General features: G+C 37.3%; 1 protein-coding gene across 1 annotated transcript in view; it reads left to right on the top strand.

Annotated features, from left to right (window-relative positions):
- Window positions 1-20509, top strand: part of trip10b (thyroid hormone receptor interactor 10b) — a 46427-nt gene that overhangs the window by 10536 nt on the left and 15382 nt on the right. The window contains exons 2-9 of the mRNA XM_041784591.1: window positions 3222-3337; window positions 3452-3505; window positions 7073-7220; window positions 7325-7387; window positions 9802-9906; window positions 10197-10325; window positions 10508-10654; window positions 13561-13722. Of these exons, the coding sequence (XP_041640525.1) occupies window positions 3222-3337; window positions 3452-3505; window positions 7073-7220; window positions 7325-7387; window positions 9802-9906; window positions 10197-10325; window positions 10508-10654; window positions 13561-13722 (924 nt within the window). The remainder of the gene's footprint in view (window positions 1-3221; window positions 3338-3451; window positions 3506-7072; window positions 7221-7324; window positions 7388-9801; window positions 9907-10196; window positions 10326-10507; window positions 10655-13560; window positions 13723-20509) is intronic.

Genomic DNA, 20509 nt, shown 5'->3' with positions numbered 1-20509 from the left:
AAAAACATGCAGGGATATTTCTCAGAACTGTTTATTCTTGTTTGTCATCATTCAGATATTCAGGTTTTTCCCAGGATAATGTCTGTTTCACTTCTTTTTCCCCTGGTGTTTTTAATCCAGTTCGTTCCTCCCAGCCCGCTCATATCCAGGACATTTCTATCTGTGTTACTTTATGATCTCCATTTAGCTTCCTGTCTCCTTTGAGGGCTAAATATCTGTGTCTCTGGCTCTGAACGACCTCCACTGACAAACCAAGCACTGAAAGGTGGAGTCTGTCTTTGTATTTCACAAGAGAAACAACAGCAGATCCTCCCTGTTGGGTTGTGTGTCCTGATTCTCATGTTATTTTCATCTCATCTAGGCCCTGACTGTATGTCATGTCATTACAGCTGTGTGTTACCTGTCCAGCAGGTTTGTGTGTTAGAGTGTGTGTTTTGAAGGCTGGATCCGTGTAAAGAGCGAGGGAGGAATGCTGAGAGGAGGGTTTGCTTTTTTTATTCTCTACTTCACCTTTGTGCTTTTGTATGTAGTGTATGAAAGGAGGGAGGAGTGTGTTGTGTCTGTGTGGAGGGCTACTCCTGATTCAGGTTGAGGCAGATAATACACATGAATGACATCCAATCCAGGCTGAACAACTGCTTATTCAATCAGTTGGTTATTTTAGAAATAAATGAAAAACATACATACACTCACTAACCACTTCATTAGGTATACTTGTTCAACTGTAGCCAATGCATTTAGGCATGTAGACATGGTCATGATGATCTGCTAAAGGTTAAACTGGGCATTAGAACTGAGAAAAAGGCGATCTTAGTAACTTTGATTTCCATATATACTAGATTCACCACATAAAAAGTGAAATATTCCAAGAGTTTTTGTTCTAATCTTGATGATTACAGCTTATGGTCCATGAAAATCAAAAATCTATTATCTCAAAGGTTTCCTGAGCCTTTATTTTCTCACTCTGGTTCAGTTCACTCAACCACAACTATGGGGAAGGCTGCTGACGTGACAGATGTCCAGAAGACAGTCACTGTCATCCTCCACAAGGAGGGTAAGCCACAGAAGGGTGCTGAAAGGGCAGGCTCTTCTCAGAGGCCATATTAATGGAGAAATGACAGGAAGGTAAAAGTGTGGTAAGAAAAGGTCCACAAGCAACAGGGATGAGGTCAGCCTTCAGAGGATTGTTAAACAAAGCAGGTTCAAGAACTTAGGAGAGCTTCATAAGGAGGACGACAACATAAGCGTCTCGCCTGGGCTAAGGAGAAAAAGAGCTGGACTTTTTTTCAGTGGTCCAAAGTCCTCTTTTCAGATGAAAGTAAATTTTGGATCTCATTTGGAAATAAAGGTCCCAGAGTCTGGAGGAAGATCTAAGAGGCACAGAATCCTTCAGTGCTTGAAGTCCAGTGGTTTCTGTTTCCACAGTCAGTGATGGTGTGAGGTGCCATGTCATCTGCTGCTGTTGGTCCACTGGTCTTTATTGAGTCAGTCAACGCTATCAGCATCTACCAGGAGGTTTTAGAGACCTTCATGCTTTCATTTGCTGAGAGGCTTTATGGAGATTCTGATTTCCTTTTCCAGCAGGACTTGGCACCTGCCCACAGTGAAGCCAAAACTTCCAGAAACTGGTTTGCTGACCATGTTGTTACTGTGTTTGATTGGCCAGCCAACTGGTCCGACCTGAACCATGGAGAGAATCTCTGGGGAACTGTCAAGAGCTGAAGACTGCTATCAGAGCAACCTGAGCTTCATAACACCCCAGCAGTGCCACGGGCTGATTGGCTTCACGTCACGCCACATAGATGCAGTAGTTTGTGCAAAGGGAGCTCCAACCAATTACAGTGTGCATAAATGAACATAGTTTTCCAGAAGATCAGCTTTTCTGTATTATAAACTCTTCTTTTTCGACTGGTTTTCTGTGATTTTCTAATGTTTTGAGATAGATTTTTGTGAGCTGTACGACGTAATCATCAACATTAAAACAGAAACGTCATGAAAATTTTCAGTTTGTATATATAGAAGTTTGTTTGTAATGTATAGAAGTTTCACTAACTTTGCTTACTCTTTCATGATATCCTCATTTTTTAGATGTACATGTATTTACTGGAAAATAAAGGCTTTTTTAATATATGACAATTTCAAAATAAAAACAGGAATCTTACTTACAAAATACTGACAATAACTAGTAAGAACTTGCATATAAATAAATAAATATATACATATATATTAATTACAAGAAAAGTACGAATAACCTATTAATTTATGGCCTTTTATGCACAATCCCTAAGTTTTTTTATGATCAAAGGTAAAGGAACAATCAATAAACCTTTAAGTCACAGTATAATGGGTTTTAAGTATTTCTAGATGGTGTTAATCAGGATTCAACTATAGATATATTGTACATCAGTAAATCTGTGGTTTTAGATTCTGATTAATATAAGCGTTAACTCAAAATGGTAAGAAAATGATCTCATCATTATATTCTGCAAACATAAGGCAGTTTACTTCTTCCTCTTTTATCCAAAAATAGTTTAAAACCCAAAATACTCTGGGTAGTTCCTGCAAAAAAAAATTTAAGAAGTAACAAACTTCCTTTTTTAAGCAAATGTTACACATTAATATTATAGGAAGAAAAAACACAAGATCTCTAAATTTAAGAAAACTGAAAACAAAGATTTACATGCAGGCTGCTGTTGTGCAATGTTCTTTTGGTAGTGATGTCATGTTGGCTCTGTTCGTACTCATCTCAGCCTCCATTATAGTAATTTCTTCCTTATTGTCCTGTTTACCAAAGCTGCATTCTGGATCAAATCAAAAAGGTTTTAAGGATAAGACTCCATAGGAAGAGGAACATCCACTAGACACCACAACCCAGAGTGCATTGCACAAATACAGTGTTGATGAGTGAGAACAAATTTTGAGTCCATGCATGAGCTCTCTGCATTCAAGCTGTTGTCTGAAACTGTGGTCCAGATTTATCATCAGACACTTCCTCTCCATCGGCCTAAACTGCAGCCAGATTCACTTCTTCTTCTCTTTTTTCTCTTTTTCCCAACATAGTTTTGCTTTTACTTGTCCTTTGTAGAAAAACACATGTTTGACCTTAACTCTCCCCAATCATAGTGTGATCCTGAGGGCAATAGTCAAGCTTTTGTCCTAAATTTTTTAAATAGAAGTGTGTTTTTATGTGGCTATAACCCCTTTTGTTATCGTTGTTTTAGGATCAGTGTGACCACATCGACAAGCACACACAGTCTGGTATCGACCTGGTGGAGCGATACATAAAGTTTGTGAAGGAGCGGACAGAGATAGAGCAGAGCTATGCCAAACAACTCAGGTGTGCCTTATTGAACCCTGTTTCTACAACTCTGAATTACATTTACATGTTTTAAGACCTTCAATACTTGTTTTATTTATGCATGACTGTGAATCTTCTTTGTCTCTTTGACAGGAATCTATCAAAGAAATATGCCAAGAGAGGGAGCAAAGATGAACAAGACTGCAAGTAAGAGAATCATAAAATATCCTGCTTGCAGTCTTTTTCCTTCACGTTTATTCTGCAGATATTGAGATTGAAATGTTTATTTTGAGAACCTTTATTCCTAAGCTTGGGAAGATTTCTGTTACTGCGCAGAACACAAGCTGAAGGAATGATAAAGGTAGCAGATTTATCTCTGATGTTTTTCAAAACAACTTTTAAACAGTGTTTTTGATTTTATCCACAATTAAACTTAAGCAGGTCTCTCATGTCAGTTTAGATCAAGGGTTGACAACTGAGGGCCCAGGGACTACATGGGACCCCCCCTTCTCAGTTAAAGCAGCCCTCCAGTATATCTTAGACGTAAAAAACTGAGAACATGAGGAAAACTTGACAAAAAAATCTGCTTTATAAAAACATAAAAATCAGAAGTTATCCAAATGATAGCAACTTTAATTCTGTTCTTTTCTTAACAGAAAATATGAAATCTAGTTATTTTGTTAAACTCTTTAGCATTACTAAAAATATACTAAATTGTATAAATAGTATACTGACACCTTCCAATCAGTCAGTTGGCTGGTTGGCTCTCATCCGACTAAGAGCCTGCTGGTCACACAAAGCGGCTCAGTGGTTCAATTTTCCTGATTGTTTCACAGCGGTTTCGGTGAAAATAGCTTGGAAAAAACACATATTGCTACCATCATCATTAAAGTTATAACAGTTTCCTTCAAAATGTGTGATAATTTTATGGCCACAACTGCTGTTAATCTGTATTTCATAACGTGTTTTGTTGTTTCTCTTGTCCCTCTCCTCTTCTTGCTTTCCTCCCACTCCTACCCCTCTTTCTAGTCCTTTCCAACCTAAATGCAGTTTCAGCAGAGAGCTGTCAACATAGGTCTGGTCTGCTCAAAAGTCCTGCCCTACAGTTAGGGACGGTTTATGTCACCACTGTAATGGGGCTAAATACTGCTAGGGCTGTGCTCATGGTGATTAACACTGGTCCATTATGATAGGTTATAGTCTTTAGTGAAATATTCATGATTAATGCTGGTCAATAATAATAGAGTATAGTCTTTAATGATAATATTAATGATTAAGACTGGTCTATTATAATATGGTAAAGTCTTTGTTTAATATTAATGATTAATGCTGGTCTATTATAATAGGGTATAGCCTTTATAAAAATATTCATGGTTAACACTGGTATATTATGGTATAGTCTTTATTTTAGTATTAATGATTAACACCAGTCTATTATAACAGGGTATAGTCTTTATAAAAATATTCATGATTAACACTGGTATATTATGGTAGGGTGTAGTCTTTATTAAAATATTAATGATTAACAGTGGTCTATTATAATAGGGTATAGTCTTTATAAAAAATATTAATGATTAACAGTGGTCTATTATAATAGGGTATAGTCTTTATAAAAATATTCATGATTAACACTGGTCTATTATGATAGGGTATAGTCTTTATAAAAATATTAATGATTAACAGTGGTATATTATGATAGGGTATAGTCTTTATAAAAATATTCATGATTAACACTGGTCTATTATGATAGGGTATAGTCTTTATAAAAATATTCATGATTAACACTGGTCTATTATGATAGGGTATAGTCTTTATTGTAATATTAATTATTAACACTGGTCTAATATAATAGGCTGCAAAAGAGAATTCGGTCTAGACCTGCCTTCTTTGGAAACCGTCTTGAGATCACTTTAGCGATGATTTGCTTTCATCAATCAACAAACAAACTCAAAATCAAACCAGCCGCTGTGGCCTGAGAATAAGGAATCTTAAGCAGGATCAAAAATGTCAATGTCCATTCAAAAATATAGCTTCATAGGTGTTTATTCACAAAGGGTTCTCACAAACATTTGGCATTCTCCTGGTGTGGTCCTAACTCATGTCTTCCTGGTAAAAAACCATTCACCTTACCTGGTGCCCACCCATCCTATCTTACCTGCCCATAATATAGAAGTCATCTTTAGTCATTTAGTAAGTTAATTAGGTGTTTCTTTTCCCCTTTAATATAGAATCATATCCTTTTTATTACAGTTAGTTTCATATTTCCTTTTCCTTCTCTTTCTCCTTTTTCTTTTTTTATAATTTACTATCAGTTTTTTATTTCTATCTCCTCCACTTGAACTATGCCTTTACCTATATATATATACATACATACATCTCCTAGATCCATATATACTGCTTTTTTTAAAGTGTCTCTCTTGTTGTCTTGAATGTATTCATACAGCTCAATCCCAGCTTAAACTGACACCCCATATTCTCACCTTTCTGTTATGTTCCCCCATAACAAATAAATGCATACACAGACACACACATACACATAGACGCACACCAATGTATACATATATACATGAGGATGCAGGATGTTTGTACTAAAGTGGCGCTGAAAGCATCTCTGCTATCCTTCATCAAAGCATCAACTCCCACGGCCTGCTAATTCACTGGTCAGCAAATACGTTGTATTAAGTCCCTTTATCATGTCATTAAAATGTACACATCAGCGTTAGTGTGGCAGATAGAGAGCAGAAGAGAGACAAGACAATGTCCTCTGGTCATAAAGTCCAGACCAGCTGAGTATTTTGACACCTTGGTAAATAAACGCTGCATGCTGTCTAATATATGCTTTTATTTTACACAGCACAGGCTGGAGGAAATGAATCCTGTTCATAGTTATTGTTAAGCATTCATAGAAACAACAATAATTATTTTGTAGGCTTTATGGTGCTAAATTGCTGTGATCACTGAAGTCATATGATTTAAGGTAGGTATCTCTGAGTCAGCTGTTATTTTAGTATAACATAATGAGGATAAAAATAATTAATTATTCTTTATAATGCATGTTATGTTGATATTTAGGACCATTTAGACTTCCAGAGGCGGTGCAATAAGGAATCCGTCATGGATTAAACTGATTTTGGGAAAAAGGGACCTTTTTTTTTTTGTTGTTGTTGTTACCTGAACCACCATCGAGTGGTCAGTGTGTAGGCGTAATTTCAGTCTACTAAGTTTTTCTTTGGGCTTAATCCCTGCTTTAGATGATAGATCTATTGATTTCCTGTCAATAGAAGTACTGCTGTTTTTATAGCTTCAGTATTTTTTTTCTTCATTTGTTTTTGGACCAAAACACCCAGTCAGATTCCTCATCTGTGAAATTTACTTGGCAATAGAATTTGATTCTGACTTATTCCATTCAGCCACTTAGTGACATTAGTTTCCCCTTCTGTGGGGTTTGTTGTCATTTTCTTTTGGTGGTTTTTTGATCCCCAGCTCTGTCACATGTCAAAGTGTCCTTTGGTAAGACATTAAGCCCCTAAATTGCTCACATAGCTACCTTAGAGGTGTTTTATGTGCATTATTTGTCAATAGTTAGTTCTAATAGACTATACATATCAGCCTCTGCTATCGGTGTGGAAATGCAGTGTATAATAAGGCCTTAAATTGACATTTGTATCTAGTTGACTATGGTCTTAGACTGTTCAGGCTCTGGCCTTAGCCAGCATTTAGTCAAACTTTTCTGCCTTTTTTTATTTTTCCAACTGTCTGCTCTCTTTCCTGCAGATTCAGCAACCACGCATCCTTCCAGGAGATCCTGAACGAGCTTAACGATTACGCTGGCCAGCGAGAGCTCATCGCTGAAAACATGATGACCGCGATCTGCGTGGAGCTCACCAAGTACCTTCAGGATCTCAAACAGGAACGCAAAACAGTGAGAGAGGGGAGGATGAGCACATGAGGCAGGGAGGAACAGGGATGTTTGCAGATAGAGTTGATGTAAACCGTGTCATCATCTTTAACCTCTTCTTCCCTCAGCACCTCTCTGACGCCAAGAAAGCCCAGCAGAATCTGGAGAGCAGCTTTAAACACCTAGAAAGTGTGAGTAGCATTGATGTATTTGAAAATGTCCTGCTTGGAGTGCCATTTTTAACAGAACTCAAAGTTATTTGAAAGTTTCCTAGAAATAACTTTTATTTAGTGCCAATATTTTGGGTGATTGAGCCAAAAATTCAGGAAACTTGGCTATTTTTTTTTTGCACTCAAAGTTGTTTTTCACCAAAGAATTTCCTACAAAATAACTTGAAGAAACACCTGTATGAATTCAACAGATGACTTACTGTACCAGATACCTACATCAATCCCAATATGTCCTACTTCAATTTTCAAATTGCAGAAGATGCAATATTTCTTCAACTTGAAATGTTAAAATATCACTTTCAATACAGTGTTTTGCAGCAGGCATGTTATGCTCTAAACATCATGCAAACATCCAAGTGTCTTATTTTTCTATAATTTTTTGCAAAATATCCTACATTCTTCATTTGTGTTTGTTCTTCTTGTTAAAAATGAGTCTGGCATAAAAATGATCATTCCCTTTCATTACAACAATTCATCTTGAATTTGCAATACAAGTCTAAATAATCAAAATAAGATGTTTTTTCAAATCAGTTTAAACTATTCAGTTGCATCCCACAAGCACTCAGCAGTGAGAAGAGAAGTAAGATGTCAGTAATGTCTAAATTAAAATAAACAATAAAAACACTTGCACACTTAACTCCAAGTATAAGAATTCATCAAGTCCATCCAAAAATAGCAAAATTTGATCATTCTGAAGCAGACTTTAGTGCTGATGGAAATGAACCAGAAAAAGGCAGATTTCATTAGGAGCCATTGCAAGGGTTTTCGATGCCTTTAAGTTAAATGTGAAAAATTTCCTACATTCTTCATTTGTGGTTTAGATGACTTGACTTTGAGCTTTCGGACATTTTTTTAAAGTGAATGAGACATAAAGGAGCAGCGGTGGACTTATTTTACATCACTGTGGCTACAGGAAGACGCTGAAATACCAAACCAAAGTGTGTTTAAAGGGACAAAAAAGCTTACAAAAAATTGAAATTATGATTTAAAAGATTAGTACACTAATTGTGGACCTTGATTAATCACGATTTACTGAAATGATCTTTTTTTTTCAAGTTAGATTTTATCATTCCTTCAAAAACATAAAAATCGTAAACGTTTTTACCAGAGTCACTAATTTGTTCCAACTAGAACAAAAGAAGGTGGTACAACTATACTTAACCACACTGGTAGTCAACCAACTCTGCATCATATGCCTTGCATTGAACCCACAGTCCTGCACATTTATGAGAATAAGATAATAAAATTATAAAAACAATATAAGGACAAAAAAGGAGAAGAAAGTATCCAGGAAGCCGTACATAATTACTCAATTAGTCTTGACAGCTCTACTAAAAATACTAAAGAAGACCTAAAAACAGTTGTTGAGTGAGGAACTAATAAAGGCCATATACTCTTATGCATTCTGATTTATCATTGGTCAGACATATTTGTTCCCAGAATAGGGTTAAAGGGGATTAAAGAAATTTTAATGCTGAGGTGCCAACTTCAAAACAGACATGCTAGGAATATATTATTCATTGAACATTTTGCAGTTTTGAAACAGTGCATGGTTAAATCAAAAGTTGACCATATTTCAGCCGTGCATTTGTGCTAATTATCTGATGATATTAAAGTGTTGAAAATGATGGGAAATGTCTGTGAAATGTAAAATCTTTACTTTTTAATGAAGATTTTATGTTGTGTCTTTATTAATGAAGCATATTTTAGTGGAAAGTGCAAAATGTATTATTTATCCTGTCATATCAGCTCTTAAATGCATGTCAGACTGTTCTCAAGTTAAAAATTTTGGTTTAAGAACAAATTTCCTCTTAAGAACATTTGGTGAGTGAAGCTCATTTTCTTGACTGTCCTAATAAAAGTAGGAGTCATCCTATCCTAATAGTCTGGAGGTTCTGGATTCATATCCGAGTACTCCCTTCATCACTGTGATCCATGAAGCATCAGTTCATTTTATACTAAATGGGATTTATTATAGAAACTGATGAAGCCATAAACTATGACATATAAACTTTATATAAGAGGTTTTATAGGTTTATGAGCTTCATAAAACAGTACTGCTTTTTAATGCTTTCACAGCAGGAATCTAATTAAATTCACCTTCATATTTTCTGGGTTTGACAGGCCAAATTAGAATAACAATCTAACTGCAGTGCTTTACTTGGTGCTGCTAGAGGACAGGGAGTAAATCAGTCTGTTGTTTGTGCTTGTTGTTAACTGACCCTTTAAAACAAAGAAGCATAAACCTCATTATTCGGTGAGCACTTTCCTTGCATTTTTAGTATCTTTTGTAGGACTGAATTCCCTTACTTTTGCATTTTTAATACTTTCTAAAGCTTTATGCATTATTCATGTATATTAAATTGTGTCTGCAGACTAAGAAGCGTTTTGCAAAGGAGTGGGCAGAAGCAGACAAAGCCACCCAACAAGCAGAGAAAATAGAAAGCGACCTCAGTTGTACCAGACTGGAAGTTGAAAAGGTAAACACAGACACACACAAAGGTTGGCGACATCAACAGTGCACTGATTTTTTTTTTTTTTCCATGCACACGTTTGAAGATGTTTTCTTAAAAAGTAATCCTTGAACCGTCCTTGTCCATCTCCCTCTATGGTCCATCCCACCTTTAAAACTCCCACCCCTCCCTCGCCCCCCTCCCTGCGCCTGCTCCCGCATTAATCCCACTTTGCATTTTGTTTTGCATCTCTCCATTTCTCCCTCTTCCTGCGTCCTTTCATCCTCCCCTCCTGTCCTCTGTCTCTCGCTCTGAAGGCCAAGCAGCACGCCCACAGCCGCACTCACACAGCAGAGGAGTGCAGGAGCGACTACGCAGCCGAGCTCCAGAAGTACAACAAGGAGCAAAACTTCTTCTACTACACAGAGATTCCACAGATCTTCAATGTGAGGAAAACACACACAGAGTCACTCTGCAGCACACCTGGGCAGAGCTCACACAGAATACTTAAACACGCTTTAATCGTCCTCCAAAATGTAATCTCCAGGGCTTCTTAGGCATCTAATGAACAAGATTAAAACAAAAAAGTGTTACTGAAGAAAGCAGTAATATGTGTGTGGGTTAACAGAAAATGCAGGACATGGATGAGCGGAGGATTCGGCGGCTGGCGGAGGGTTACTGCCAGTTTTCAGACATCGAGAAGAAGGTGCTGCCAATCATCTCCAAGTGTTTAGAAGGAATCTCTGCAGCAGGGGCCAAAATCAATGAAAAACAGGTGAATATGAGACTTCTTTTCTCCTTATGTACATTGTGTACTCATGTTCCATGTTTTGCTCTGTTTTCTTTCTATTTTAAGAATAATTCTTGGCATCCTTGGCCCTGTTTTAATTGTTTATATATTTGTCTTGAACTTCTGGTACTCAAGTGCACACACTTTTTGTGTAAAGTCAGTCACCAGTAAATCGGTATCAGTACTATTACTAGTAAAATTCCTGCAACAGCGTCATCTCCAGTTTAAATGCATGTGTTGTGTTGTACTGCGCACACAAGGCGAACCGATGCCAGTGTTAGCGTAACAGAGTGATACGTGACAGACAACAGCTAAGTCTGAGTCCAGTCACCAGCGTATTTCACTCTGACTCTAAAGAGCAGCCACCCACTTGCATCATTGTGTAACAGCAGAAAACAGGTAAAATGTTTGTTCTTTTCTCTCTAAGTTTGATGTCTGTACTAACAGCGACATAGTGAGAAGGCATGTAATAGTATCAAAATCTCATGGTTGACAAATCATCAGTACCGTATTTACGTACCATTAAAAAAAACAAAAAAACAAAGACTTGGAAAAAAGTGGCATTGTCATTTATAAAATAACAGTTGCACTTTGAATATTATAATATGTGCAAAAGAAACCATAGGTGAAATGCTGTAAGCTACTCACAGACTTCTGAGACTACCCAAAACATGAATCAGCAAGGACACTTTTAACAGCTTTTCTCCAGAGGTGGAAAAACTAAATACATTTATTCAAATAACTGTAAATGAGGAGCTTTTGTGCTCGTGCTTTTTGAGATTTTGGAATCAATACTCTTACTTCTACTTCATTAAGTTTTAACCAGAGTAACTTTACTTTTACTTGAGTACATTTCCAACTCTGTTGACTTCACAGTTGCCCAAAGAGAGTATTCCACATCACAGCTCAAAACTGCCAAAAAACTGGAATGTTGGTATGTCAGGGTTAAACATTTCAGAGTTGATTTTAACTCCCAACATTTGCTTTTAACTCCATTCTCAGTAAAATGTGATCAGTGTTGAAGTTATTTGACAGTGTTGATCCACCAGTGTTATTTCAGATCTGGAAAAAGTAAATTACTCTAAGCCCCACCCACTGCAAGTTCCCCATCACGTGCTCCGGCAGAGTTTAAGATGTATTTATTTTATTTATTTCTTAACAGGGACAATGCACATTAATGAACATGGACACGTAAATGTGCCAGATGTAGCCATAGGCTAATTTCCATCTGTAGTTCCCGACAGGTTTATGTTATATACAACAAAGAGTACATTAAAAATCTACATGAAAATCAGACACCACCAAGAGACCAGAGAACACTGACAGGATGATAAAGTACAAGGACCAAAAAAGGTTACTGTATGACCTTTGCTTAAGACAGACCAGGAATAATAAAGTGACCATTGCAGTTGAAGTGCAAAGGCAGACGGTGCTGATATATTGCACATGATCATGAGTGTGCTTTAAGAAGAGATTGCACATTGCCCTTGGCCTGGTTAGTAAAAGGGCTAATATTAGTGCACATAGCCCTATTGCACATAGTTTACATTTACAGATGTGTTTATGCATGCATTATTGCACCAGAAAAACATACATAAGAGTATCTATGTGTGTAATATTGCACAAAATATGCATACATAGTATTTATATATATTTATATAGTGTTTAGTTGTGTTTAGATGTTGCCTTTTGTGCAGTGACCCCTGCTGGGTTGTTTTGGTCATGTTTCTAGTGGATTGTTGTTTTTCATGTGAGATGCATTTGCACCATGAGCGAAGTTATCCACTGAGTTGGAGTTCAAGCCTGTGGCTTTAGGTGCTTTATGTAACACTTGTAAAAATTTATTGTAACTTTACATTGTGTGGATCAACATAAAGACTTTTAAAGTGTTGAATTTAACTCTATGAGTTTAATTAACACGTCAAATTTTACTGTATATTTTCCTTTATTATAGATGTATGACTTTACCTGAACAGCCTGGTTGGAGGTCTATTCTCTCTTTATTCTTGCTAATTAAAAAAGTTCATATTTTACTCCACAACTCTGCAGGAGCAACTCAGAACTCACTACTTAAAGTAAACTTTAAATTAAATATTTTGTACTTTTACCGTGTTTGATTTATAGTCCAGTACTTTCACTTAAGTAAGTTTCAACCAGAATAATTGTACTTTTACAGTCATGTACTTTTTCCACCTCTGATTGTACCTTTACAAGCACTGCTGGATTTTACACCTTTGGTTTGTTAGGAGTGTTAGCATAACAGCCTTCAGTTTTGCTAGCTAGCGATGCCGTCATTTTGAAAGTGCATCTTCAATGGATGCTGGAATTTAAAGAATTTTATTTCAGGTTTTTACTGTTAAGTGAGGCGCAACTTTACTGTAAATGGGCGCAGCTTTGGCTCATTCAGGAGACACACCCTCAGCATCCTAGAGCAGAGATTACTGCTCTTTCTTTTTTTCTTTTCGATGCTTTGTGATTTTTCTGTTACTTAAATTTGGCCTGATTGTTGGTAACACAGTCTTCTATTATGTAACTTACGTTAAAACGCATATCACCTGCTGCTCACCATGAAATAAAAGGGTATCATAAAGCCTTGTCTATCCTTGTTGTGGTGATGGTGCACAAATGCAAAAAACTATCCTCTTTGACTGTCTGATTTTTTTACTGCTAGTTTAGTGCCCTCAAACACTATGTTTTGTTTGTTTTGGCTGTCTAGCTCTTCCATTGTACACACATTTCTGCAGTTGCATTTGATGATGAAACAGTAAAATGGATGGTAATGGAATGTTTCCATCTCTAAAATCCAGTACCAGCCTGGCCTGCCTTTGGGTAACTCTGCACCCACACACAGACAGCAAACACTGACTTTTTAAACATTTTTCTCCCTGTAGGACTCGATACTGTTCATAGAACAGCACAAGTCTGGTTTCGAGCGACCTGGAGATTTGGAGTTTGAAGATTACAGCCAAGGAATCAAACCAGCGAGCTCCGACTCGAGTTTAAACCCACCCAAAGTGCGCACCAAGCTCTGGCCTTTCAGCAAGAAGCACAAGGTAAATGTTCTCTCTGCTCCCTTTAGATTTGCTTCTCTTTCAGTTCGCATAAAACAGACAGCATCTCAAGGACGAGATATTCACAGCATCTCCTCTGTTGCCTGCTTTTCCTGCTTCTAACAACCTAAAAATACTTCTTGTCCTTTCCCTCTGGAGTGGCTAAACTTATCAGGGCTTAAAGGCTGCTAACAAGGCCAAAATGATCCTGTTGTATCTAATACACTTAACTTTATTAACCAGGCTCTAATGGTAAGTCTTTACTAAAATACTACAGGCTCTTCTTTTTGAAAAAAACCAACACCCCAGTGAAAAGCAGCCACATAATTCAGCCATGACTGCTTTAGAGTGCTAATTTAAAGCCTTGAAGACTTTGTTATTTTTAAATTAAACCCTGTAGAAATGTCTGTTAAAGAAAATTAAATTCACTCTCCAACCTGAGACAAAACAGCCGTATAATTATGATAATCACTCATTGAAATTAGAGTATAACTGCATGATTTAACGGCTTTTAATTAATAATTTTCAAATCAGTCCCAGATGCAAATAACAGAATTATTTCATTTAGAACTGCAGCGTCTCAATGTTAGCTCTTCATTAGTGTATTTTGATTTAGCCTTACTAAAATGTCAGGGTTTCAAGCCAAGGCAATTCCAATTATAAAACTACCAGTGCAATCAAAAGTGCTTAACATATCTTTAAGAACATTTAGAGCAGTAAAGATGTATGACTGTGGATGTGAGCTTTGGGTACTGACCAAGAGAAAGAGATTGCAGATACAAGAGGTCAAAATTAGATACTTCAGGAGGGTGTCTGGTCTAAGCTGCAGAGATAAGGTAAGGCGCTCAGACATCCTGCGGAGAGCTCAGGGTTAGGGTTAGAGACTGCTCCTTCACATCAAATTGAGCCCATTGAGGTGCTTGGGTCATCTGATCAGGATGCCTCCTGGTGGCCTCCCTGAGGAGGTCGTCCGGGCCAACTGTGAGGAGACTGCAGGGCAGACCCAGAACTAGCTAGAGGGATTATATCCCATATGTCCTGGGAATGCCTCAGAATTCCCCAAGAGGAGCTGGAAAATGTTGCTTTGGAGAGGGATGTTGTGGTTGACTAACTTTGCCTGCTGTCACCTCGACCCAGCACTACATAAACAGAAGACGGGTAGATGGACTATGAACATAGCACAAAAAGTAAGGAAGTTTGGGTTTGGTTCTTGGCAATAAATCTTGTGCCGTTGGAAAGCCTGTTTATTTCCCTTTTAAATGGTGCCACATTTGTAAGGAACATGCATGTGTTGGCAGCAGAGCTGAGTATGAGGACTGTACCCATGAATAATTTGCCAAATCTTCTCTGCCATTGCCAAGCATTTTATTTTGCTGTTGCCATACAGAGCACGGGCCCTTCTACTGTGGTCAGTCGGTGTCTGCTCCAAGAATCAGCATGCCACGTTTGACTGATCTGGACATGGCCCATCTGATAGGGCAACTTCAAGCTGGTGTTTCGCAAAACCCAGCTGCGGCGTTATTTGGAGTGAGCCGGTCTCATAGGGCTGCCAGGAGGCCTGTCCTTCACCACCGTACCCATTTCTATGGTGTCGGTGCACTGAAACCTGAACATGTTGAGGAACGTTATGTTCAGCGAGTCCAGATTCTGCCTATGGCAGTTGGATTGTAGGGTCAAGGTGTGGACAAGATGCGGAGAACACTAATTGCTGCACTGATGGAGTAACATCTTTTGGTGGAGGCAGTGTGATGTGTGGGGCGGCATCTCCCTCACTGGAAAGATGAGGCAATCTTAATGCAGAGAGATATCGAGATGAGATTCTGCAACCAGTTGCAATCCCATATCTCCACAGTCTGGGACTGGAGTCTGTCCTCCAAGATGACCCCACAGAGTGGGGTTTATCAGAGACTACCTTCAGGATTTGGGAGTGGAGAAGATGAAATGGCCTGCCAGCAGTCCTGACCTCAACCCCACTGAACACTTGTGGGATCAACTTGGGCGAGTTGTTCGTAGCAGAGTGACCAACACAACCACGTTGACTGACTTGTGACAAATGCTGGTTGAAGAATGGGATGCCATCTCACAGCAGTGTGTGACCAGGCTGGTGACCAGCATTAGGAGGAGGGGCCAGGCTGTTGTGGCTGTGTATGATTTTTCCACATGCTACTGAGGCTCCTGTTTGTTAAATGAATACATTGTTAAATTGCCAATATGTCTTGTTTCTTCAGATTTTGATCATCCAATCCACCATGTTTCTTAACAAATGTGACACAATTTAAAGAAGATGTATTGCTATAAGATGTATTGCCAAGAATCATTTTTAAAACATAAAACAGTCTACCAGACACAAATTTCCTTACTTCTTGTGATAAGTTTTAGGGTGAATCCCATTTCTACCCCTTAGCCCATATCTTAGCCCTACCCCTTGGTTTTGCGCCTTACGTCAGGTGAAGTGGTGTCCCAATTCTCTTTTGAAACGAGGGGTAGGGCTAAGGGCCAAGGGCTACATAACCCTTGAAATGAATATTTTTGAGGACCACACTTTGACTACAAGCCACAAGCTTTGTAGTCACCTCTGATGACACAACAGTTTATCAAATGTGTGATGATGAACTGCAATCAAGTGGCATTTCATTTCTTAAGGGAAGGTTTACACCCCTACCCCTTACCACTCTACCACTAACAGATAGATTGACTGCATTTGAAACTTCTATGTTTTAATCATTCTCTATTTATCACCTGATGAAGTGTTCATTTAAAACTACTTTAATCTGATCAGGTTGTTCTCTCTAGTTCTCCTGTCATGAGTGAAAGATGTATTAATCAGTTAACCTTTATTTATACTAAAGAAATCATTAAGGGGCAGCCCTTGTTTACAGTAAAGCCAAGTAAATCACATTTGAATTAAAAGAGTAAAAGCAAATAAAAAACAGAAGAGAGAATGGTCAAAGGACACTAAAATCATTAAGATGAACGGTTGAAGTAGAATAAAATTGTAAACGAGTGAAAACCCAAAATGAGCAGAAAAAGTTCAAATAGGTTCAAAAATTAAAATGGGAAATATATTTGTGTTAAATTAAAGACAAACAAAAAGAATGAGGAAGGTTCAAAAACTAAATTAGAAAGATGCATTGTGATAATTAGCATAATATAAAATGCAATCAGTTACTTTTTCTATTTTTTTGTGTAATAATTTTAAATAAAACTTTTACTGAGCAGCAAATTTTATCATAGAAAATGTTTTCACCAGTTTTATAACCATCTTATTAGGTTGATTTCTGACTGTTTTTATTTTATTTAATGTTTTCTGCAGTTTCAGTTTCAGGAATGACATCTGATGTTTTGGATGTTTCCTTTTTATTGTCAGCATATTTCATGAAACGACAAAAACAAATCCGACCATTTCTCTGTATTCTCAGACAAATTATCTGAATATTAAAGAAAATCCTTGAGAGAAGGTCACAGATGCAGAGTTTTATTCAGAAAAAATGATCTCTTTAGTTTTTGAAAGCACTGGGAGCTCTTAGTTTTCACCAAAATTGAACCAAACACGAGTAATACTGCATCTGTTTGGGACTAATTTTTTGCTGTGGAGTTATATTTGTAAAAGGCAATAGACTTCTTTTTCGAAGTATTTCAGGATTATGACACTGAAGTGTATAATAATCAGAACAAATACATCAAAAGTCAGGTTTCATTGTTTGAAATAATCCTGTCATCCAGAGCTACATTGTGACTCAGTAGTGTTAGTCATTGTTTTATTCTTATAATGGCTGTCAGAAGTTCAGAAAAACCAAGTATTCAGGCTTTGTGTGAAGGATCAATTCAGTCTGCTTTGGTCTTCATTGGGATTTGTTGAGTAGACTCATCCTTCAATAACCAAGGTGTTTTAACTAGGGCTGCACATACTGCAGTGAGAAGAGCTTCTGCAATAAGGACTTAGCAAAGGTTTGAATTTATCCCAGAAATAAGAAAAGGCAATGCTTTCTCTCTCAGTATGTCTATGCTTTACACACTCTTACACTACTTTTATACTTAGATGAAAGAAAAGTTAGCTGTCACACTGCAAAAAAGGCAGGCTTAATATGAGATAGAAACACTAAATCTAAGAAGAAAGGTACTCAAAACTAGAGAAATTAAATGTCCATGCAGCAGGATAATTTGACTTCATAAGATATCTTGAAATGAGATTGTTAAATCTAGAAATAAGTAAGTTGTTACAAGTTACACACTAAAAATAAGAAATTGACTTTTAAAACAAGATAAATTATCTAACACTTCTTGATTTAAGTTTTTAAATCTCGGTAAGCACCAAATAATTTGCAGTGCAGCTAGCCTCAGGTTTAAAAAATCTTTAATTTATTTCCGATTCTTTAGAAAAATGTTGCACACGGCTGTAGCTAAAGCTTAAATGTATTCTTTTTTATTAGTTTATCACACTTAATATCAGTATCATGATTTTAAAAATTATAGCCAATCACAATTATTTCTCCTTTTGTGCAGTCCTTACAGAAAATAGACTTAAGCTAGGGATATATTTGCTGTTACCCTGTGTGTGTGTCCAGCTGAGTCATGAGCATTCTTGTAAATATACACCACCACCTCCTGAAAAGAAACCAAACCAAAATAGTTTCAAATTTCCAACCATTCTAATTTATTTAATAAAAGATGTGGCAAGTGGAACAAAACAAGATCGCACAAAAAGACAGGACAAAACAACCATGTTCAAAAGGACATCATTACAGAAGGACATGCTGGCATATGTTTTATTTCACTACATTTTTCCAGTATGGGATGGAACTCTGGTAACCTCTTAAGGAATTACCTTATTATCTTTTGAAAACCAGCTTTATTATCCATAAAAGGACAGAAAGGAGGAGAAATCTTAAGACAAATACTAAAATTTACTCATCATCATAAGAAAACCTTAAAAATGCATGCATGAATTACTGTATATCCACTTAGAGCTTTCAAACATAGACTTTTTGCCCCAAATTTTTTTGCACACATTCATGACCCACTTTAAAGAGCTCCACAACCAACCTTTTGGGTCCCGACTGACAAGTTGAGAACCACAGAGTACATGAAAAAGCCCAGGCCATACATGACTACCTGATGTGTAGAATGTAAATTATGAACATAGAGACACTTTCAACATTCATGTATGTACAGCTAAATGCTCCCAGTGTAAACCCAGTGGTTTATTTAGGAACCATGCTTACTGGTGACTTTCAGCTGCAGAAGTCCTCATTACAGCAGCTGATAAAAACAGGAGGGCATTTGAATGACCCTTTGTCTAACCTTTTAGTGAAAATATTTATCAAATATATATTAGAATAGTACAAACGCAGCAGAGGATGCATTCAGCTTAAAGTTCCCAGTGAACACAGTCACTGGTTGAACTATAACACTACATTATGTTACAGCTTTAAAGATCAACTTTCATAGCAGAACTTTTTATATAGTAGTTTAATTTTTATTTTGCCACGTGAGTCCTGTTGTTACCAGAGATCTCCTTGTTAAGGGAGACCTGACTGAGGATGACAGCAATACACAGTTTCAACAACCAATACGCTCAAACTCATACAGTACACAATAGATGTTAACAACAATAAATCATCAATCAAAACAGTGGCCTTCAGAAAGTTGGGATTTAAGAGTTTTCACTAAAGATTTGAAAACATCCAGAGTCATCAAGTTTTGCAGATTAAAATCAGTCTGCAGAAAAAGAGAGAAAACTTAAAAGCCTTCTTTCCCAGCTCGGTTCAGACTTTGGGAACAACAAACTGCACAAAGTCAAACGAATACAGGTTGTGCAATCCATCCTTCAAGATTAGGAGAGAGAAAAGTTAGTCTGGAGATCTGCCCAGAATGACTTTATAAATGAGCACTTACCAATGTCCAAGACGACGCGTACTCAAAAAAGTCCAGCTGACTTAAGACTATAAAGTACAGTGGTGAGTAAGACATCCACAATCAGTGATGAATCTCAGAACTTTATGATACACATGTGAAGACTCTGAGCAGAAGTATTCACAAACATCACCAAAGTCAAGAACAGGTAAAAAAGTAGACTCAAATTGTCTTTTTTTTTACACAGAAGGAGAAACAGGATTTATTTCTGTAGCGTACACCAAGAAAAACCTTCAATTTTTTAGCAACAGAAGGACATAAATATTTAAAAGATACCAACTCAATTTCTTGATTGTATTTAGTAACAGTTTTCTGAGACTGTTCCTTTTGCTGGTCTTGAGGATATAAAGAACATGAATTTAGTTTTATTTGCATTTAGATCAAGTTGTAGCTGTCGTAGCTGATCGTAGACTAAATCGGAGGCATGCTGAAAATTTGTAAAAGCTTGTGCAGGAGTAGCTTCACACCAATATATAACTGTATCATCAGCATAAAAGAAAAAAATAAGGGTTTGGAATATTTGGTGCCAGGTAATTGATATAAATAGTAAATAAGAGTGGTCCTAACATTGAACCTGAAGGTACCATTCAGCAGCATGCTCTGAAAACCCAGTAGCCTTAAGATTGTCCTAGCTGCCACCAGCTAGTTTGAAAGGTATGTTTGTCTCTGTGCAGCGACAGTGATAAATGGTACATGTGGAGAATTATGGACTTGGTTTATCGGTTTGTCTTTAAAACTTTCAGCCGTTGTTGTCTCTGTTGCTGTGTTGACTGCCACACACCCTCCGTCTTCCACACTGCCTCTACCACACCTGCAGACTGCTTCTTGCGTCCACGTCGTGTTAATTTTTGAGGACTTGCAGACGCATCAAACTGAC

The sequence above is a fragment of the Cheilinus undulatus genome, linkage group 4, assembly GCF_018320785.1.
Source record: "Cheilinus undulatus linkage group 4, ASM1832078v1, whole genome shotgun sequence".
NCBI classification, from domain to species: Eukaryota; Metazoa; Chordata; class Actinopteri; order Labriformes; family Labridae; genus Cheilinus; species Cheilinus undulatus.
Note: the sequence above shows the minus strand (reverse complement) of the source record. Positions and strands in the feature narration are given on the sequence as shown.